Genomic DNA, 22,788 nt, shown 5'->3' with positions numbered 1-22,788 from the left:
TGCAATGTGAAGAGAATGAAATATTATGCCACACCACTGCATAATTGCCTCTCAGCCCAGGGGAGCTCTTGCGGTAAAAATGAGAAATGCGTTGAGCCTAATGGAGCTCCCCGATTGGAGGTGGAGGGTGTGTGTGAAAGCAGGAGGGGTGGAGGGAGGTGTGGAAGCAGGAGGCGTGGAGGGAGGTGTGGAATCAGGAGGTGTGGGTGCTTAACTGCCTGAATCTGTATCTCCACGTAATCCTGCGTGAAGCCAACAGTCCCATTTGATCTCAGTGGTAAAAAAAAAACTGGTATTATGAGATCCTGGTGAGATTGGGGATCCACCTCCTGCCAGAAGAGGTGAACAGCAGAGAAAGAGGAGGAGGTGCTGCCAGAGGGGAGAGGAGGAAAAGAAGAGGTGAGAGGGAAGAGGAGGAAGAGAGGGCGAAAGCATTTAGAAGTGAGGTGTGGAGTAATCTTGCTTGAAGACCCTTTAATTGGCGCATTGCCTAGGATAAACTGCTGAGAGAGATTACGATTCCCTGCCAGCCCAGGAACAAGGTTTTGGCGGATGTGGGGCTAGGGGGGGGGGGGGGGGGGGGGGGGGCTGCTGACACACTACTGCCTCAATGCTCTCTTAGCACCACTAAGCTTTTATTCTTCTCCCTTTCTTTCTTCACGCTGAGGCACACTTGTAAAGTAGGGCGGGGATGCAGCTGTCTGGGTCAGATTACAGTGATTGACTTGATGGTGGGTCTGGGACTGCAACTTGTTACACAGTGGCAGTGGGAGCCACTCTGGTCAGAGGTTCAAAGGTCAAGACACCACACCCCCTCCTCCTCCACTATTGCCTCCTCCTCCCGGATATAACAGTTCCTCTCCAGATGTTCCTCCTCCTCCACGCTCAACTCAATTATAGTTGCTCCATGTGCTGTAATTGACAGCCAGAGTGCCATGAGATCTGAGCCGAGAGACAGTCTTAGGCTGATGATAAAGGACAAGGATGCTGACGACAGTAAGAAAGCTAAAATCCAAAGCTGATTGGATAATGTGAACCACAAGGCAGCTGAGAAGCAATGACGAGAGAGAGAGAGAGAGAGAGAGAGAGAGAGAGAGGGAGAGAGAGAGAGAGAGGAGAGGAGAGCGAGAAGAGAGGAGAGAGGAGAGAGAGAGAGAGAGAGAGAGAGAGGAGAGAGAGATGAGAGAGAGAGAAGAAAGAAAGAGTGAGCGTAAGCTTTGAAACACACCAGATTCAGCCTGGGTTACGGTCTTTGTCTCTGTGGATCACACACACCAGAGATATTAATCTTATGGGAGCCGGAGGTAGGGAATTTCTTGCCATAAATCCCAGGGAGGCTTCTGTCCCACTTACTACAGTAGAGCCCTCTGCGCATATTAGCATGACAGCACATGGTTAAGCTACATATAGTGCTCTAGATTAAATCAAAGCACATGGCCAGAGACTGGTGTGACCCGACTGACTGACTCACTGCCACCCAACCCCCTCCTCTCTCGTCTCTCCCTTTTTCCTCTATGTTACCTACACGATACAGTAACGGGTCGATACAAGGCTAAAGACAGGGTACTGGAGAATTCCCCCACTACTAAACTCCATACCATATATAGCAGGTCAGACGTCCAAGCAAAGCAACTTGATTTTCTGCATCTTCTCTGATGAAGAACATTTTTATATAGGCCTGTGTGTCTCTGAATTTCGATTAGTCCATGATTAGATTAGATTCTACGATGCATCTCGATGCAGCTCAATAATATACTCGATAATATATTACAATCCTCAATTTTATAATCTATATTACTGCACATGGCTACTTTTTCATCAATTAATACAAGCAGTCAGATAAATTAACCTTTATTTAGAAATAATGAGTAAACTCGTGTTTCGCCGGCAACGCTTGAGCGCCAATAACGAGTAAACTTTTCCCTTTGATCCCCGTTCTAAACGGTCATCCGGATCACTCTAGGTGTCCGTGGCTCATTTGCCTACGTTGGAATTGCAATGCCGATCGAATCTCACCAGGTGGCAGTATCGCCTACCTTTTGAACTCTAATAGTCCAGTTTAGACATTGTCTCTACTGATCCCTTTCTGTCAAGACGTGCTCTGAGGGGGAGGAGCTCTTGCAGAGCAATTGCCTATAGTTTCCCGTAAACATGAGTAATTACATATAAACGAGTAATCGTGATCGCCGATGGGATCGTTGAAATTATTATTTTTAGAGTACCTTCTGGCTAAGGTAAGGTCTATTCTATGTCTATTTTACCGAACCTGAAACATGTTTCTGTAACGATCACAGTGTCTTATTTTACCGGACCTAAACCAAGCTTTTTCTAACGATCGCATTTTCGGGGGAAGTCACAAGCCAAACCAGGAAGATAATTCTCTGTCTAATGCATTGACGTCTATGAGAAAATCGTTTTCTGAGCCCTCTCACCTTTTACCAAAACTGCTTCTAATCACTCATGTCTGAACAGATTGTTATTGGACATGTACTACAAAATACTTCAGTCTATGGACCCAGGGTGTCTTTTCAGCCATACCAATGTTTTTGGAAATACTACTTATGGACTACTAACTACTACAGAAAAACGTGAGTAACACGTTTTTCTACAACTCAAGTTCAGACCTATGTTACTCTATTTCATTAGCACTAAAAATTTGTTTTATTATTTATTGTATCAGAAACTTCAGAATGTCATCTTTCAAAAGAGACCAGGCTCATGCATGTGCTATAAGTATAAAGTATAGTATTTTGGTTTGCAAGAAGTATGCAGTCCTCAAAAACAAAAACTAAAATGGCCAATTTTGGGGGCGCCTGTTAATCAGAATGTCAAAATAAATGTCTTTACTATTGTTGCATGATACAGATACGAGAAAGGTCACAATGCATCTTAGAATCGAGAAATGTCCACACCCCTAATTGTAGTCCTTTTCAACAAGTTAATATAGGTATTCAGGTTCTATCTCCATCTCTATTATCTTTGAAAATAATCAGAATATCTCAATCCAGAAAATTGCTAATTAGGATATATGGCACAACTTTATAACAAGGCTGCTTCTGATTATTCACATATATCACACTAGCCTGCCTTTGTAACAGGACCCAGGGTTCAATATCTAAAAAAAAAAAAAGCAGATTTTAATGTTCCCTCTTTTTTGACTGCCACCCACACAGAGAACAGATCTGGAGGGGATTACCAGCTATCTGGACTCCATCAAAGGGATCTCACCTGTAGTAGCGAAGGATTAAACGTGAATGACTTTACACCTCAGGAAAACGATGGGGAGAAAATAACCAGGCTTCAAGGATTCACTCCACCTGTTTGACACAAGTGTTGTTCCTAATGAAAGCCCAATCCGACACAGCCTTTAATAATTTAATAGCTCAGCTATCAAACTATTTGTGTCACTTCATTCACCTACAGCGTATTACAAGTACAAGATCAAGGAGAAAATCACTGCTATTAAATTTACCTTATATGGTTGACAAGACAAGAGACACAGGGGGAAATGAGTGAGGGTCATAATAGTTATCTGTAGATACTGTAGACTTAATGCAAGAATGCATATTGAACAGGAACAGTGATTAGTATATTGCACAGCAGTGATACAGCCAGAGGAGCAAACAAGCCATTTCTCCTTTCAAATCCAAGCACTGAGCTACTTATGAACGCTATTGGTGAATGCTATTTAAAAAATATTTGCCACCTGTGACAAAGTGTGCAGTCAAACCTGTTCTATGACAAAGACACAGGCTAGAGATGGGTTAAAGGTTGATTAACAAAGCTGCCAAGGTGCAGATTTGGCGCTAAAGCCTCTCTCACTTAAAATAAAAATAAAAATTATTGCCTTGGTCTGTGAAAAGCGGGAAGAGGTCTATTGATGCCACTGAGGGCTTTAAGCCCTCTGGGGCCACCCAGAGGTATCGTTTATCAGTCAGAGAGCTCGCTGACAATTGGAGGTGTTTGTTCTGTGACCCGGGGCGTCCCACTGCAGATAATCACTTGGCTTAGTCTGCAGCAGGTAAGAGTTGGGCCGATGTTGTCTTTCACTGTCATTTTCGCATCTCGTACCGTTTCAAAAAGAACAAAAGCAACAAGACAAAATAAATAAATAAATATGCATGTGGTGTTGTTAGTCTCTCGCAGCCTGCCCATGTGCAGTTTTTTTCTTCTTCTTTAATTCCACATTTTGAAAAAAGAAATCTGCAATCAATACGCTTTGATTAATCCAGTAGCACATTTGTTTCTCTGTCTTTCTGTCTGTCTGCTTACACGAGTGCCACTGCAAGGCTGTGTGTCTGTTTATGTGACACTCATGGGGCCTCTCGCCTGCCAGCTCCAGAGATACTTTTGGGAAGACTGGGAGAGTATTTTTGGTCTCGCTGCACTATTTGCGGTGTGTGTTTCCTTGTAAACATGCTTTCCTGTAAGCTGGAAGCCCAGATCACTTTTTCTTTCCTTCTCTCCTTGAACTTCTTTATTTTTTTTTAAAGAGGGTTACCCCTTGACACAGAAATGAGAACTAACTGAATTGTGCTGCATTTGTGAGGAAACACAATGGAATCTACACTTTCTCCCTGAGAGCACTGACATGTATGTATATACTGTACATGTATTCATTCCTTCACTGTGCCACTGGCTGGGATGAGAGAGTGGGACTAGAGCAAGGGAGCAAGCGAGGAGAGAGAGAGATATAGATGATGGAAGGAATAGGAAAGGGGAGAGAAGGATGTAGAGAGGTACTGTAACTGAGGGGTACAATTCCCTGACTGTATTAATCAAGTACTGATATCATTAAATCACTACCGTCTATGTACTCCTGGCCAATACTGTACATAAGTATGTTAGATTAGAACACTCCCACAATAACACGGTTTTCCACACAAAATACTCGTTTACAATATTTATTACATAAAAGGGATTATATTACATGACTTAGTTGCGCTTATAATGCCCGCTCTTAACTGGGAGATATTTTGCATCTTATAAGTTCCTTGCAAGCCACACTGTGCGACACAAATTGAATAATCTTGGGTACGACCATCAATCTGATGCATGTACACTGTGCGATGAGAGTCGTAGGCTACGACGCAGACTACGTAGCGTCATAATAAAGCGTAGCATCATCATAAAGCGTTATCCTGTGTGTCATCAGTGTGCGTCAACCTGACGAGTTGTAAACAAGACGGTCGTGATACGAAGAAGAAGCAGACTGTGAACATGCCAATGTCCAGGAAGCGAACACTTGCCATAGTGGCTTTTATGTGCCTAGAGAGGCCGGCTATATTTAAAAAAAAGAGAAAGAGAACAAAGTCGTGGCTAGGGAAAAGAGGCCAACTGGGAATGCCAGTCCTGCAAATGGAACTTGAGGTAAGTAACGTTATTAACGTCAGCATGCTAACGCTACATGTGTCGTAGCCTCCTAATGAATGTTGAGCTTGTTATCACTGCTAGCTTGTGTTGTTCCCAATGCACTCATTAATGTCTGCCTGTTGTACTTCTAGATACTAACGTCAGCATGCTAACGCTACATGTGTCGTACCCTCCTAATGAATGTTGAGCTTGTTATCACTGCTAGCTTGTGTTGTTCCCAATGCACTCATTAATGTCTGCCTGTTGTACTTCTAGATACTAACGTCAGCATGCTAACGCTACATGTGTCGTACCCTCCTAATGAATGTTGAGCTTGTTTACCTCACTGCTAGCTTGTGTTGTTCTCAATGCACCCATTAAAGTCTGCCTGTTGTACTTCTAGACAGATGATCGAAGTGGATTCAGAAGTCTACTCCGCATGGATGTGGAACAGTTCGATCATCTGCTACAGCTGGTGGCTCCTTATATCTCCAAAGCAGACACCCAGATGAGGAGAGCGATCACTGCCAGAGAGAGACTGTCCATCACACTGCGATACTTAGCAACAGGTAATAATCAGGGGTTGTAGTGGAGGGTAAACCCAAGTGAACTCAGGCTACAGTGTATCCGCGGTGACCAGAATGTAACTATAGAATGTGTCAGTCTAATAGTTCTGATATGCTGCAGTTTGGCACATTTATTTGTCGACGCGCATACATAAATGATATTCTACAATCATTCTCCATGCTGACAGGAGAGTCGTTCACTTCCCTGAGCTTCCAGTACCGTATTGGACAGAGCACTGTTGGTGTGATTGTCAAGGAGACATGCAAGGTGTTGCACCAGGTCCTGAAGAAGGATCACCTGACGGTAAGATCCATTTAGAAGCAGCTAGAATGTAACATATGGGACAATCATACCTAGATCAGATAAATATTGATAGATTCATGTCACTGTTCTGATGCAGTCTGTCTGTCTGTTTGTGTAGACACCGACTACAGAGGCTGAGTGGAGAGCAGTGGCCAGTGGCTTCCAGGAGAATTGGCAATTCCCTCACTGTCTCGGAGCCATAGATGGAAAACACATCACCATCCGCCCACCAGGCAACAGTGGGAGCACCTTCAGGAACTACAAGTCTCGTTTCTCTGTGGTCCTGATGGCTGTTGTAGACGCCAATTATCGTTTCCTCTATGCGAATATTGGAACCCAGGGCAGAGTGTCTGATGGAGGTGTTTATGCCCACTGTGACCTGAAAAAGGCATTGGACAGCAACCAGTTAAATGTCCCGCCAGCCCAAAGTCTGCCAGGTACAGATGTAGTCACCCCTTTCATGTTCATTGCAGACGAGGCTTTTCCGCTCCACACACACCTGATGAAGCCATACCCCTTCAGACAGCTTGACCATGACCAGCGTGTCTACAACTACAGACTGTCAAGAGCGAGGCGTGTTGTAGAGAATGCGTTTGGCATACTTGCCAACAAATGGCGAGTCTTTCTCACCATCATTCCCCTAGAACCAGATACAGTGTCCCAGATAACCCTGGCTGCTCTCTCCCTGCACAACTACCTACGAGCCCAGGCCACAGACACCTACATCCCCCCTGCTCTGGTCGACACGGAGGATGAGGACCACCACATCATCCCTGGGAGCTGGCGCAGTGATGCCGCCCTGGCATCAGTGCCTGCTAGCAGGGATCGGAATGCCAACAGAACTGCAAAGGAGCAGCGCGACACACTGAAACAATACTTTGTCTCACCATCAGGTTCTGTGCATTGGCAGGAAGACATGTTGTAATGTCCTTTTGTACTTTTTTGGTTATAAAGATGGTGTTTGAACACTAGGCCTATACACCATAGCCTAACTGTTGGGCCTAAAATCATTATACATGTCCTAAAAGAAAATAACATATGCCTAGGCCTACTTGTAGGGCCTATCGAGTTCAAATGTAGGCCTACATGTTAAGCTACGTAAATATCCACACGTTAAATACGATAACCATATAGGTAGGCCTACAGGCTAACCTTGTTATTCTGTTTTATTTAAAGGCACATAGGGACATGCATGACATATATAGTACTGTTACATTTGTGACATATACGATATGCAAATATACACTGTTGATGATATGATATAATGTTAATAGACTAGTGTCTCATTCTCCGTTGCTACTTTACTGTTTGTTGGATACCATTCCCCCACATAGAGACGAATGTTGGTTTTTGCCTCTACACTATATATAATATAATAATTATCTCCTATCAGGTTGGTTCTGTCCACCTGTCTCTCTGTCGGCAGCTAACCTCACAAACTACAGGGCAGTTTTATGACAAGCATATAAGTTAATTAATTTCCATCATTGTCCATTGAAATGCATATTCAGTATGAAGTTACAGCTTTTGATTCAGGGCTGACCAGACGTGTGCACCAATCAAGGGGGGGGGGGGGGGTCACCTCATCGCCCAGCCGAAGGGCATTGTCTCCGATTAGTACAACGTTGGGGAGAATTAAGAGGGGAGAATGCAAGGGAACAAACAACACACATAGAGTTAGAGTAAACAAAAACAACAGCTCACCAACAACAGGGACAGTGGTCACTAGCTTACTTGTAGATTTACTTGGATGGAAGTAAGACTGCTGGACCTTGACCCTGAAGTTCTACAAAATTGAAATATCAATCTAACACGGGTCATTGATAACCCCGATACAAGTGGTAATTAATCATTTTCTTTGTCTTTATTATAACTGCTTTATTATTCATTTCATTCTATTTCCTTGTTTGTCTGAGAAATGTAAATAAATGAAACTGGAATGGTTTATCAAAGTAATTATTTTTTTATTTGAATAGCAAGTGCTTCAAGATTAGCAAGTGCTTCAAGATATCAAAAAAATTAAGAAATTACAGTATTTCTATACAGTATATACAAATACAATATATATAATAAATATATAAATATATACTATAATATAAATATACGCTCTGCTCCCCCTTTTGATCACAAAAAAAGAATGTAAGAAGGTGCTTCAAGATATCAAAAAAATTTAGAAATTACAGTATATGAACTTACTGTTCACTGCTCAACAGGGGCTAGAAAACTTCAAATAAAGTGCAAAGTATAAGGAAAATAAAACGTACTATAAAAAAAAAAAGATTCCTGAGGCAGGCAGCCACGAACCCCAACCACGGAGGACCCGGTGTCCGGCACCCCCGCGGGCCAAAGCATCACGCCTCTTTAATGCCTCGACCCGCAGAGACACCGAACCACGCCCCCCCCCCAGTCAGAGCCCACGGCCGCCAGACCCAGAAAATATACATCATTAAAATTACAAGAAAAAAAACAAGTGGACAATGGCACTCGCTCACTCTGCTCCCCCTTTTGATCACAAAAAAAGAATGTAAAATAAGGTGTTTCAGAATGTAAGAAGGTGCTTCAAGATATCAAAACAATTTAGAAATTACAGTATATGAACTTACTGTTCACTGCTCAACAGGGGCTAGAAAACTTCAAATAAAGTGCAAAGTATAAGGAAAATAAAACTTACTATAAAAAAAAAAAATTCCTGAGGCAGGCAGCCACGAACCCCAACCACGGAGGACCCGGTGTCCGGCACCCCCGCGGGCCAAAGCATCACGCCTCTTTAATGCCTCGACCCGCAGAGACACCGAACCACGCCCCCCCCCCAGTCAGAGCCCACGGCCGCCAGACCCAGAAAATATACATCATTAAAATTACAAGAAAAAAAACAAGTGGACAATGGCACTCGCTCACTCTGCTCCCCCTTTTGATCACAAAAAAAGAATGTAAAATAAGGTGTTTCAGAATGTAAGAAGGTGCTTCAAGATATCAAAACAATTTAGAAATTACAGTATATGAACTTACTGTTCACTGCTCAACAGGGGCTAGAAAACTTCAAATAAAGTGCAAAGTATAAGGAAAATAAAACTTACTATAAAAAAAAAAATATTCCTGAGGCAGGCAGCCACGAACCCCAACCACGGAGGACCCGGTGTCCGGCACCCCCGCGGGCCAAAGCATCACGCCTCTTTAATGCCTCGACCCGCAGAGACACCGAACCACGGCCCCCCCCCAGTCAGAGCCCACGGCCGCCAGACCCAGAAAATATACATCATTAAAATTACAAGAAAAAAAACAAGTGGAGGAAAATAAAACGTACTATAAAAAAAAAAAGATTCCTGAGGCAGGCAGCCACGAACCCCAACCACGGAGGACCCGGTGTCCGGCACCCCCGCGGGCCAAAGCATCACGCCTCTTTAATGCCTCGACCCGCAGAGACACCGAACCACGCCCCCCCCCCAGTCAGAGCCCACGGCCGCCAGACCCAGAAAATATACATCATTAAAATTACAAGAAAAAAAACAAGTGGAGGAAAATAAAACGTACTATAAAAAAAAAAGATTCCTGAGGCAGGCAGCCACGAACCCCAACCACGGAGGACCCGGTGTCCGGCACCCCCGCGGGCCAAAGCATCACGCCTCTTTAATGCCTCGACCCGCAGAGACACCGAACCACGGCCCCCCCCCAGTCAGAGCCCACGGCCGCCAGACCCAGAAAATATACATCATTAAAATTACAAGAAAAAAAACAAGTGGACAATGGCACTACCACACTACCAGTTGTACTGATTATCAGTAATCATATTCAGCCTGCGTATCTGAATTTTCACTGAGCATCCCCATGTAGCTACTAGACGGTTGAGAACTGGGAGTGGGAGGAGGCTGGTGGTAGGGTTGAAAGGTTTGCGTTTGCCGCTGGTGTGGTGTGTTGTGTGGGAAGGTGCGATACATCGGCTGATTCGGCTGTGATGCAGGACCCTGCACCTGTTGACGTATTGACATGCTTCTGTCCTGAGATTCATAAATCATCCTCATGATGGACCGCCTTGCTCGCATTTTTTCAACAGGATCCGTTACGTGACGCATCTCACTGCCCACCTGTTTACCAAAAATTACATCTTCATCATCATCATCTCTGTTGTCTGAAACTACTTGCTTGAGGAGGTCAATCTTCTCTCTCTCAAGGTTCAGCCCTCTCTCCCATGGCTTGCTCCGGACCACTTTTGCCTGACCACCCGGTGTGGGTGTGGGTGCGGGTGTGGATGTACGGGTTGGTGGGTCCTGTGCTGATGATTCTGACACCGCTGATTCCCCAAGGTCATCACTCTCTGGATCTTGTTCAGCAGTGTCAGCACAGCTGTCCGTCACTGAATCATCTAGCTGGATGAAGGACATAGGATCAGAATAATCTTTATTGACCAAGTATACACACAATGATTATGCAGGTGACACCATTTGTGAACTGTAGGACACAGTACAAGGTGATAATTAAGCAATAAACCACGAGAGGCAGTGGGTTACAGGGTATTTTACAAAGGCTACTACAGTATATAGTTTGTAGATATATGGAAAATATATAGTTTGGTATAAAATTCCAAATAGAATGGGTTACAGAGAAACGTTCATCCAGTTGATTTTAAACGTGTAATTAAAAGAGAAATTTAAGAAGTCAAGGCCACCACAGACTATAGTATTCATTATTAAGAAATAAACGGTCTGACAACTTTAGTGGTTCAATCCTGATGAATTGAAAATGGGGGACCCTGATGTAAACAAGACGAAAGTCTTTCTCTGGTCTGCATCCCCTTAACAATTGTGTGTATTGAGCTGTACTGTATTGTACCCATTCTGCAATCTGTTAATAAAGTTTTCAATCAATCAATCAAGTATGTACAGTAAGTACGTTATTATTGTCAATTTCCAAATATACACATACCTCCAGGGTGCTGTAGGACTGACGAGGCAATACATGATGCTTTAGGAAGTCCAGGTACTTCAGTATCCATGTCTGTCGCTGGGTTGGGTCTTTAGTCCCACTTCCACTGGGTTTGGGATGTAATAGCTTCCCGTATTGGGTGCGCAGGGACGCTGCATGCGTTACCACCTCTTCGGCTGTGAAGCGCAATAACAACATTACGTTAGTTAATGTACACTGAAAGTGGGCTGACAGAAACAAGACTGTACTTGCATAGTGTGTGTGTGTGTGCTAGCTAGCTAGCCAGCCGCTAGCTAGCCAGCCGCTAGCTAGCTAGCTAGCTAGCCAGCCGCTAGCTAGCTAGCTAGCCACTAACGTTAAACTCACCCGGGAGCTGCAATTCCTCCGCCATTTCCTTCCATTCTTTGTCCTTCTGTACACGGTCATGGTAACAGCTGGAGGACACATCATACAGGCATGGCTTCTGTTGCCACAACTCGACAAGCCTCTCCTCTTTGATACGACTCCACACAATTGGCGTCCGTTTGCGGGGCGGCATTATTGGATTGTACAGTCACTGTCCCACATAAACGCACATGTGTCGCACTGATCACACGTCATCATGCGGTCGCACTGATCACACGTCATCATGCTGCATTTCTATTGGTTGGTAGCTGACGCTGGTCGTAGAATATCAAGCACTGTCAGATATGTGTCGCAGGCATCTTTGATCGCAAGACTTGCACGTCGGTCATCTTTGAACCTCTCTCACTGTGCGACGTACGACCTGCGTCTTGGAGCCACGATTTCGCCCACGACCACAGATTATGCCACGATTGGTCATCTTTCGTCTGGGACGGCCGAAAATCGCCCAGTTAAGAGCGGGCATAAGGCAAATAGAATGTGCATAGGCGAGTCAATAGTAAATATTAAGGATTATCTCTGGTACTCTGGGATGGGGGGTACTACCGGTTGTAAGCCAGCAGAGGGGGCCAAAGCTCTATGCAAGTCCAGGGTTCAAGGAGGCGATGTCACCCCCGTGTCAGCGGGGATAGGCAGCCTGGTCCCAGGTTGCGCGCCTTGCAGGTGAAGCCGTGGGGTCTCTGGTACGACAAAGACGGGCTTGAGTGATGTCCCCACGGGCACGTGGATCCCACAGCAGTGGGTGTAGACGGTTTCTCTGCTTCCAGCAGCTTGGTGAAGAATGAAGAATAATAATCCTTGCCGGAAAAGTGGCACTGCGGGCAGGGTGTAAATCCCCCGTGGTGCTGCTGCTCCGGTGTAGATATCCTCCGGTGCGGTAGTGCACGGTTGACCTTGACGTTACTATACTATTAGCACGGGCAATAAGTGCTCTATGTAGACGCACAATCACTCACTCCACGTGGTCTTTGACTCGTAATGAAGGTTTACTAATAAATAGCGAACGATACGACAAACAGACGTATTAGGATAACACGAGACTATCTTGGGGCCATGCGAGCCCTGCTCTGCCCACGTTGCGTAGTGGGTGAGACGTTGCTTAGATAACTGAACCAGACTGAACTGAAGGCGAACTGAAGAGGAACTGCAAGGGAAGTTCTACATTTCTTGCGCCCTATTTATATGTACCGTGGACAAATAGTGCCATTCTGCTTTCGGTAGCCGTATTAGTGGGCAGAAGCTGGGCATGTACAGACATATCTCGTCGGTACCTTTGAAGTCGGCTCGAGGGGGTAAGGCGGTGGCGCCTAGGGGATCGCTTCCAATAGGAGAACGAATATTATGGTCTGTCCTGCTAGACTAAAGGGATATTCAGTGCATATTGTACAAGGAATATACAGGGGATATCAAACGATATGCAAATATTATACATGGGATCTCAGGCAATAAATATATATATTCGGTTTAATCTGACCCTTTGTAACAGGTACTGTAGATGGAAATGGAGAAGGAAATAGAGATAGGAAGAGGAAAGGGGGAGAGAGGGATGTAGAGAGAGAGGCAATTGGAAATTAAGAAGAAAAGAGAGATAGAGAGATAGATAGAGATGATGTAAGGAATAGGAAAGGGGGAGAGAATGATGTAGAGGCAGATGGAAATGGAGAAGAAAATTGAGAGAGAGATAGAGAAAGGAAGAGGAAAGGGGGAGAGAGGGATGTAGAGAGGCAATTGGAAATGGAGAAGAAAAGAGAGAGAGCTAGGGAGGAAATGGGGGGGGAGATAGATAGATAGATAGATAGATAGATAGATAGATAGATAGATAGATAGATAGATAGATAGATAGATAGATAGATAGATAGATAGATAGATAGATAGATAGATAGATAGATAGATAGATAGATAGATAGATAGATAGAGAGGTGAGGGGGAGGAAAGGGGGAGAGAGAGCTAATGGCCAGGGGTGACAGAGAAGGACTCTCTGTGTTCCAGCCATCACCTGGAGGCTCTTTATGTTTGTGAAAATAAACCCTGGCTTGTCTTGTAAGATTTCAGATAATGAGAAGCACTGCCTCTGTGGCTCTCATTACATTACATGATAGGAGCCTCAAATTATTCTTATTTTATCTAAAATAAAATATAATAATAATAAAACAGGGCAATTTAAGAAAAGAAAGGACACGGAACACAGAACTCCCCTTAGAGCAACATTTATATTGTGTTTTTCTTTAATTTAGTTTTTCTCTGCTAGAAAGAGAGAACCATACTTAGTCAGAGATAATATCTACCCCCACACCCGGAGCTTCAAGAGACACTTCAGTTGAGAAATTGCGGCTCAGGAGGAATAGCTACTGTAGGAGCAGGAGAAAAACAACAGTTGTGTGGTTTAATAAAAAATACAAAACAAAAAAAACATCACAGGTGTCAAATCCTCAATAGAGACAAGCTTAAGCATCGTCTTTTATCAATTATCTTTCCCGTTAACAGCAAAATGCAGGCATTATTAATCAGTAAATAATCCCTTTTAAGCTTGGGATGATGTTATGACTGACTACCAGCTACAGCGATCCTGGAGGATCCCGATGATTCGACCCCGTCCTCTTCGTTCGACCTCATCTCTTCGTTTATCAGTCGTGTCCCCTGGATGCAAATGGCTGTCCGCTCTAAAGCCACTGCATAGACCGCAGGCATTGATTCCAAGGTGGGGCACGGCGGCAATTACAGCTCGTTAGGACCGAAGTGAAGGCTCATTAATGGAAGATGAATGGGACGCCCGGGCTTGGAAAGGTGCCCTCTCTTACTTACATGAATCACATCGGACCCCCCCCCCCCCCCCCTCACACAGCCAACATAAACAGCCCTGCAACCAACAGACAAACAACAGGCCAACAGTAGAACAAGATCCTGACAAGACAGTAGCTGCTACAGATGCAATTAGTCTTTTTGCCATCACCGTGGCTGGCAAGAGAGGAATTCCATATGAATGACTGAAAAAATAAAACCTGGCTTTCTCTCTGTGTGTGTGTGTGTGTGTGTGTGTGTGTGTGTGTGTGTGTGTGTGTGTGTGTGTGTGTGTGTGTGTGTGTGTGTGTGTGTGTGTGTGTGTGTGTGTGTGTGTACACTCTTGGAGCAGAGAGAGAGAGAGAGTAGCGTGTGTCTCTGAGATTTGTGGAAGTGGAGCTAATTTCTGGAGGCTGGGAGCAGTGAGTCTATTGTTCCTACGCTGAGATAAGGCTGGCACTGGATTACAGGAGAGTGCATCCAGAGTTCAGCTCCAGCTGTACTGTGGAGGTTGGAACTGGGAATGGAAATGGGACCGGGATGGAGACTGGGAGAAAGAAGAAAAGAGGAGAGAAGAGGAGAGAGAGAAGAGAGAGCAAGGGAGGGGGAGAGTGAGAGGAGCAGGAATGACTGTATCTGAGTGGAGTAGTTGCTGCTGGTATAGTGAGTGTGTGATGTGTGATGACGGCTAATCTCACTACGTGTGCTCATCATGGAGCCACTGTTGAAGGGGGGGGGGGGGGGGGGGGGCATTTGATGACACGTGAATGTTAGCTGTGATGAATAGTCACTCGACCCGGGCCCCCTTCCCCACTGCTGGGGGTCAACAATCCATTAGTGGCGACAACCCTCCAGCAACAGTCAGCCAAGAATGCACCCCCCCCGCCCCCCTCACTCCTCATCTCTCACCCTCTCTCCCCATCACCCACTAGCTCCTCACCACCGCCACACACACTCCCCCTGGGGGAAGAGGAAACTGCTCAACGATTCTGCTCTGGGAGGGAAGAATAGAGATGATGATGAAGGGATGGGCTGCCTGACTCCCACTTGCAGTATAAAACCGAGCATCCCAGCAAGGGCCTGGGCATAATAGAGACCCACTGAGTTGGTGAGGCAGAGGTCGCCAGGAACCTCTGGAGTGTGCATCCTATATTGAGTTTGATCTCTTAACTATTCCCATCTGCATCCCTCAAGAGCCAAATGCAGTCAAAACTAGGGGTGGGGGAAATAATCGATACGTAGTAGTATCGTGATACTTTGCGTGGCGATACTGTATCGATACAGGGAATATGACTGTAATACAAACAGTTCAGTTTGTCAGGTACATGCAACACAGATTACAGTGTTTACATCGGTCTGCTTGAGAAAATACCATGTTCTGCAATAAAAATTATTGAAGTGAGATGAACAGACTGAACTTTATTTTATTAGATAAAACATGTTGACAACGTTTTACTTTGCAGTTGAAAAAAGGTAACAAATAAAACATTAGCAAAAAAAATATATATATATATATATATCGCAATATTTTCAGCGTATCGCGATATATTTTGTATCGCGATAGTATCGTATCGTGATGCAAGTATCGCGATAGTATCGTATCGTGAGGTCTCTGGCGATTTCCAAAAACCCCGAGCTGGTATGGCTAAACAGGTGTCTCGCTGTGGCCAGGAAGAATCTATTCTTTAGTGCTGCTAGCAAATTAAATCTTTTTTGTCTTATTGCACAATGATCTGATAATATCTTCCTGCAGCACAACAAAGCAGGCAGGAAGACACAGTAGAGAAAATTTAAAGGGAAATTAAGTTCCATCACCTCCAACAGCTGGAGGCTCCTCAATGCTCATCAGGGCGGAGAGACTGAGGCTGCGGTTACATTAGGGCCATTTCATTTAGTTTCATTTCGCTTTTCAGAATGCTGCGGATTGGCAGGCAAGTTAGAGTTAAGTTAGACGTCGTTTTGTCTCGTCTACTAGTACAATGCCAAAGCAGTAGGTGGCGATGTAGTTCAAACATGAAGGCCATTTTCAACCAATCAGAAAGGTTGAACGAGAAAGCCACCATCTTTATACCTCGCATGAGCCATTTAGCAACATAGCATTTATAAACAAATAAATAAAACAAATATAAACAAATAAACAAAAACGGATACATTCACTGTGTTCTGCCTCATTTGTTGATGATTTGTTGATGAAACAAAACTAACATCAACACAATTGACCACCAAGAGCGGAGTTTAGTCTCACAAAAATATCGCCGATTTTGTTAGCTTACGTGCTAATGTGATTGGGATATGCCATTATAACAGTATAGCATTGTGGCTAGCAGCGTAGTAACATTAATGCTAGCAGAATGAATGGATGTAAACTTTATTTAACAGATTGCAGAATGGGTACAATACAATACGGCTCAATACAAACAATTGTTAAGGGAATGCAGACTGTTGTAGTTTGGAGTACTGGGTTCCTTCCTTATAACAATAACTTAACACATGATCTAACACATGATCGCAGCTACAGGCAATCTGAGGAGGACGCAGCTGATATCTTGTATAGGTCCAGCCAGGGGAGAATTTGGCGTTGGTGTTTACTACTGCGCATGTGCGTTGGGCAAGAACGGCTCCGTATATGGCTCGCGCAAACTACATTGCACCATTGTCGGCGAGTTTCCAAAACGAAAACACCCTTTCAGCGTTGCCACTAGGAAAACGCGTTTTCCTGCCAAAACGGCGTTTCTTTCTAACTTGGACATGCAAACGTAATCATTCGAAAATACAACGTTGCTGTTTTACCCCAGTGTAACCATGGCCATCAGGGCAGAGAGACTGAAGGCTCATCAGGGCGGAGCGACTGAAGGCTCATCAGGGCGGAGCGACTGAAGGCTCATCAGGGCGGAGCGACTGAAGGCTCATCAGGGCGGAGCGACTGAAGGCTCATCAGGGCGGAGAGACTGAAGGCTCATCAGGGCGGAGAGACTGAAGGCTCATCAGGGCGGAGCGACTGAAGGCTCATCAGGGCGGAGCGACTGAAGGCTCATCAGGGCGGAGAGACTGAAGGCTCATCAGGGCGGAGCGACTGAAGGCTCATCAGGACTGTCTTTCATTAGTGGAGATAACGTTTTATATTCACTGTTGCCAATAGATGGACACTTTTTCCTCATGGCATTACACAACAAGTTATTTTCTTACCTCTAGTCTGCTCATAGTAATGTGACTTTAATGGCTCCTACAAAACAACTACCCAGCATTTGGAAAACAGAGCGTGCCCCCATTCATGCTATTTCCAAACGTCAAAGTCAAGGCATGTTATGACAAGCACACACATGACAAAATAAGGATGAATTTTCTTTTTTTGTTGTTGTTTCAAGAGCAGATAATAAATATTCATCATGGAAGAAGCAGGGCTGTGGTCAAAACATTTCATGAAAGAATGGTTAGGGGAAGTAATCATACCTACTCATCGTTCACAGGAGTCAGTAACGTTGAATGGTGATACATTTAGCAAATAAATCTATTCTCTGATAGATAACTGTTAACTCATTGGGGGCCAACAGCAGAGGGCGCTGATGGCCCTTCAGCGCCAGTGCTTTATCCAATGTAGGATAGGACTTACTTGCGAGTGCTTAAAATATATGAAATATAATAGCAATAGATCTAAATAACACGTTGATAGTCAGTGACTTGCTTCCAGTCAACATGCACGAAACAGATAATTTTTTCGTAGATACATTTCTGTTTTATACCGTGATGAATATGAATATATTTCTAGAGCGTTCTGTCTAATCTCAATAAACTCCAGCAAATCGAGCTTCAGTGTATTTCCTTAGAAATTGTGCCATTTGTCGCTTGATTTATGAATTGTTTTCAAATAAACGCTAGATTATCGATATTATGTGTCATCATGCACAAACAGAAGCGGGGTCTGAAAAATCACTTCTCCGTACTTTGGTCGGCGCGAACCTCACACACGTGCTCCGATGGCGGTGAAAGAAACATCGGATTAACCCAAGATTCGTAACATAGAGTCCTTACCTCACATCTGATGTAGTGTAAAAAGATTAATCCAATTCCTGATCGCCATTCCAAATATTGATCGCGTTTATTGATCCAACATTATATGTCCAAAACACATAATCCACGCTGCTCCGAGTGTCCCCAGTCCATCTGTTACAGTATAACGATACTGCATGCCCGAGAAGTAAAACCTGGACCGGACTTCTTAGATCGATGCACAGCCCCAGCCAGAGGGATTCCAATGATGTGCAATACCAGCCGGGAGGCGTTAGGCGACAGTATTTGCCCTTTGTGAGCTTAGACCCATTCCCAATGATATCATCAGGCTGGATGGATGATAAATGAATGGATATAGCTAATAAAATAAATAACGATTAAAACCCGGGATTTCTCGGGTTTGGCGCCCAGAACATGGCGAGTTAACCCGAGATATCTCAGGTCTGGCCCCGAATGTGTTAACAGACGATCTCGGTTAACAACACTGCATAAAACAGACATTAACACTTTGCGTGCCACGGGTCCGGTGCCCCGGAACCCTGTTGCGTGCCAACGCCCACTTCAATGATAGAGTTCTCATATTTGCGAACGCATAAACTATATCTTAAATTATGGTATATGTGTATAATATGGCCGTCGCTTATCAATGACTTGTTTGCAGTCAACATTGTTGAAACGGATAGTTTTTTTTAATCGGTTCATTTCCGTTTTATACCATTTTGAAAAACGCTCGTTTTATGAAAGTTCCAGAATTTTTTTTGAAGATTCTGTGATAATCGCCCTTTACTGGAATACACAAAAAACGTTGACATTTTTCGGCCTATTTATGAATTGTTTTCAAATAAACGCTAGATTATCGATAGTATATGTGTACTTTTGCACACTATAGAAGCGGGCTGAAAAATCGATTATCCATTTCCTGATCAGCACACACACACACACACACACATAGGGCCCACGTTGATATCTGTGAAAAAAGCTCTGATTATCCCAATTATCCTAAAAATAGATTCCTTACCTCAGATCAGATGTTCTCCAAAAAGATTATTCCAATTCCTGATCGCCATTCCAAATATCGATCGCGTTTATTGATCCAACGCTGGGTGGTCGAAACACAGATTCCACGCTGTTCTGATGGTCCACAATGAATCCGATCGGCTCGAGTTACAGTACATGCCTGAGAAGTAAAATGTGGAAGCAGGATTTTTTTTCCCCATGCGTTTCATTCAATCCAATCCAAAGGGGTGCAGTACCACACAGAGAGACGATAGGGGGCGGTATTTTCCCAATGGAGCTCAGACAGAGTCCCAGTGGTAACGGGAGGCTAGATTGATGAAATATGAAAGGAAATCGCTAATAATAATAAAAAATAAATAAAAAACAAGATCTCTCGTCTCGTTGGCACTCAACGGGTGGCATGAACTAACGAGAAATCTCGTAGTTGGCACTCAAAGTGTTAAGACAACATAATTTGGACAGTTGGTTGACATGTGCATCAAACATAATTTAGCATTCATTAAATTCCATCGGAATAGTCCATCTGAACATACTATGCAGTATGCACTATGGTGTTAAAATTGTGGTTGGATAGATCTAACGTTAATATCACATTAATAATGTTAGCCATCTAGTTTAAGCTCATTGAGTTTAGTTCAGAGCACAACATGCACATGAACCCACAGCACCGCAAATCATCTCACCGAGCCCATATAACTCTTGAGCAACAGACAAATGAATTCAATGAAGTCAACGGCCCGACAGCCGCCCGTGCAGCAATCACCAGCTGTAATCGAGCTGATATAATCACCGGTGTAACTCGAGCGCCCCTACTGGTCACCGTTACCGTTAACCCGGCGCCCACACCCAGTGGACAGAGTCCTAATGGCTACATCTGTAGCTACAGTAGCATGATTAGCATGCATAGCATAGCTCAGCCAATGTATTTAATATACTTGTTACTTTTCTGGGAAAGTACTTCATCACTGCATCGTGTATGAAACTTTGACAACTATGTATAATGCAGGCCAGGGTTTCCGTTAGCCTTTAAATACTGCCCAATGACAGACTAGAATTAAAATTTGCCGGCAAATATAAATCTTGACAGCCATCATGGTGGCCGGTAAAAAGATTATATGACTGTGGCGAGTGAATGCATAGTAGACTACTGCCCTTTCCTACGACAAGAGAGGGCAAATGCATGTTCTGGCAGTGGAATCACCTTCTGGCGACATGCGAGACACACGTTTGCAAGTTCAACCACAATCACAAAGCCCTGTTGCGGTCCAGTTTTATATAGTTCTATGGTTGCGGTAGACTACAGTAAACGGACATCTGTTAATATGAAATTCCCCCCACTACTAACGTGGAAACGTTGAGGCAGCAGTACCAGCGAAAAGAAACACTTTCAGCGAGGTACAGGATGAGCTGCACTACTATGTTTGCAAATTATGTTAATGTTAGGTAACGTAACGTTAACAGTATTAACGTGAGATTGTCCAAAGGAGTCTGCCAACAAAGATATTGTTACATCAGAGAACAAATGTATTCACAAAATGGATCACCATTCAACGTTAAAGACTCTGCCTGTGAGCGACAATACTCGAGTATCCATTTGTTGGACAGGGTTGACACTGTGTCCGTCTCTGCCAGATTTGTGAGGGTGACATTTTGGACCTGACGGATACGTTACCATCTGCAAAGCTGTTGTTTCTCTCACATTAGGTTTTCATTTTTAAATAAACAGACAGTAATAACATCCATCAAATTTCTCTCTGTTTATTGACGGATCAACGTGAATTAGAATCTTATTGGCAGGCCAAAGAAAATGTTAGTGGAAACCCTGGTATTAGTGATGCACCGATGTGAAAATTGTGGCCGATACCGATAACCGATATTAATATTGCTGTTCTGGCCGATACCGATATTTACCGATGTCGATATCTCTGTATAGAAAACACTTTTTTATGATAATCAAATAAAGAGCTATTTTCCAAAACGCATATTTTTTTTTACTTTTGTAACTTATTTTCAGAAATGACTGATATTTTGAAACTATTTAAGGCCAAAACATGTAAAAAAAAAAAAAAAAAAAAAAAAAGTAATTATTATTATTTTTATTTTTGGGCCCATATCGGCCCTATCTTGATATCGGACCGATACCGATGTGTAAAAAAACAGCCATATCGGCCGATATTATATTGGCGGCCGATATATCGTGCATCACTACCTGGTATAATGAAATAAGACATTCAGGGGATGTCTGATCACTCATTCTCCCAGTTTGCATGTCAGAAAGATCAAGAACATAAACCCTTTCCCAGCGCAGCTTGGCTCTCTAATGTAAGTTATGGGAGGCGGTTGGGGTCAAAAAGGGTAATGCGATTAATTGAGTCAAATCTTTTGACGTGTTAAGGTTTTGAAATGAATCACCAAAATGAACGTGTTAATATTGACAATAGCCACAACAATAATAATAAAAAAAAACTGCTGTTGTAATATGGTATTGAATCCTTCCTTTTTCCTGGAGACAGCCATTTATGCTGGGGCAGAATTGTGACCCGTTTACCAACCCTCCATCCCTCTCAGTGCAGAGGACACTCGCATCCTCTGGGGGGGGGGGGCATGCATTAAGCAGGGCTCTGGCAATGCAAACAGTTACTCAGCCCAGTGAGCTCGGTTGCTCTCTGTAGTACGAACGCTCTGACCTTCAGATCCGGGGCTACCTCTCACCGGGCTCTGCCCTCATGACTAGTCTGTGGTGGACAGAGTAAATATGAGGTGGATTACGGCTGTAAGCTTCTAACACTGTTTACATGACATGAGATGATGTGATCCCTCATCGCCCCCCCCCCCCCCCCCCCCCATCTCCTCTGACCGAATATAACAAAACATCACCGCCGTCAGATTAACCCTTTGAAACTGGGAACAGATTTGTGTGTGCAGTGCGTGCTATATAGTGCATTATTAGCAGGCGTTTTAGGTCTAAATGGGTTAAAATAATATAACTTACACTGACGGTCGTTCAGACGGCAGTACGGTTAAGCCTCTCCTGGACGCCTGAATACTTTAGACAACAAATATTTGTTTCAGCGTCTCCGATTGGCCAGGTCATGTGACATGTGCGCCAATCGTGGGACCGCAAGTTTCTACACTGGTTAAGCTTAGGCGCTCTTTCGAAGTTGGTTAAGGTTAGAGTTTGTCTTGGAGCATGGCAATAGAACGCCTGCCCTGATTCCAAACTCTAACCTTAACCAAATGTGAAAGAGTCGCCTAAGCTTAAACTAGGCGTTAGGTAGTTTGCAGGCTGTTAGACGCGGAAATAGGCGCCGAACTTGCCGTCCCACGATTGGCGCACATGTCACATGACCTGGCCAATCAGAGCGCAAAACTCGAACGCGGAAACAAACATTTGATGTCGAAAGTATACACGCCTCCTGGACGTTCAGTACAGGAGAGTAC

At 44.0% G+C, this 22,788-nt stretch overlaps 2 protein-coding genes across 4 annotated transcripts in view; one reads left to right on the top strand and one right to left on the bottom strand.

The window, feature by feature from the left end:
• The window catches only part of shf (Src homology 2 domain containing F), a 221,125-nt gene that overhangs the window by 70,227 nt on the left and 128,110 nt on the right, over positions 1 to 22,788 (bottom strand). The window lies entirely within an intron of this gene.
• Positions 5,149 to 8,156, top strand: LOC311247170 (uncharacterized protein). Its single transcript, XM_084337506.1, has 4 exons — positions 5,149 to 5,370; positions 5,756 to 5,921; positions 6,107 to 6,222; positions 6,341 to 8,156. Exons 1-4 carry the CDS (start codon positions 5,221 to 5,223, stop codon positions 7,145 to 7,147), a joined length of 1,239 nt encoding a protein of 412 aa, XP_084193632.1. The 5' UTR covers positions 5,149 to 5,220; the 3' UTR covers positions 7,148 to 8,156.

Source organism: Notolepis coatsorum, assembly GCF_963971535.1.
Source record: "Notolepis coatsorum genome assembly, chromosome: 20".
NCBI classification, from domain to species: domain Eukaryota; kingdom Metazoa; phylum Chordata; class Actinopteri; order Aulopiformes; family Paralepididae; genus Notolepis; species Notolepis coatsorum.
The sequence above is the reverse complement of the archived record's forward strand: the minus strand, read 5'-3'. Positions and strand labels throughout refer to the sequence as shown.

Bases quoted from the DNA above. Each gene is read 5' to 3' on its own strand.
- LOC311247170 (XM_084337506.1), top strand. From the start codon at position 5,221: ATGCCAATGTCCAGGAAGCGAACACTTGCCATAGTGGCTTTTATGTGC. The intron at 5,922-6,106 runs GTAATAATCAGG...CCATGCTGACAG, and splicing joins ACTGCGATACTTAGCAACAG to GAGAGTCGTTCACTTCCCTG. The intron at 6,223-6,340 runs GTAAGATCCATT...CTGTTTGTGTAG, and splicing joins TGAAGAAGGATCACCTGACG to ACACCGACTACAGAGGCTGA.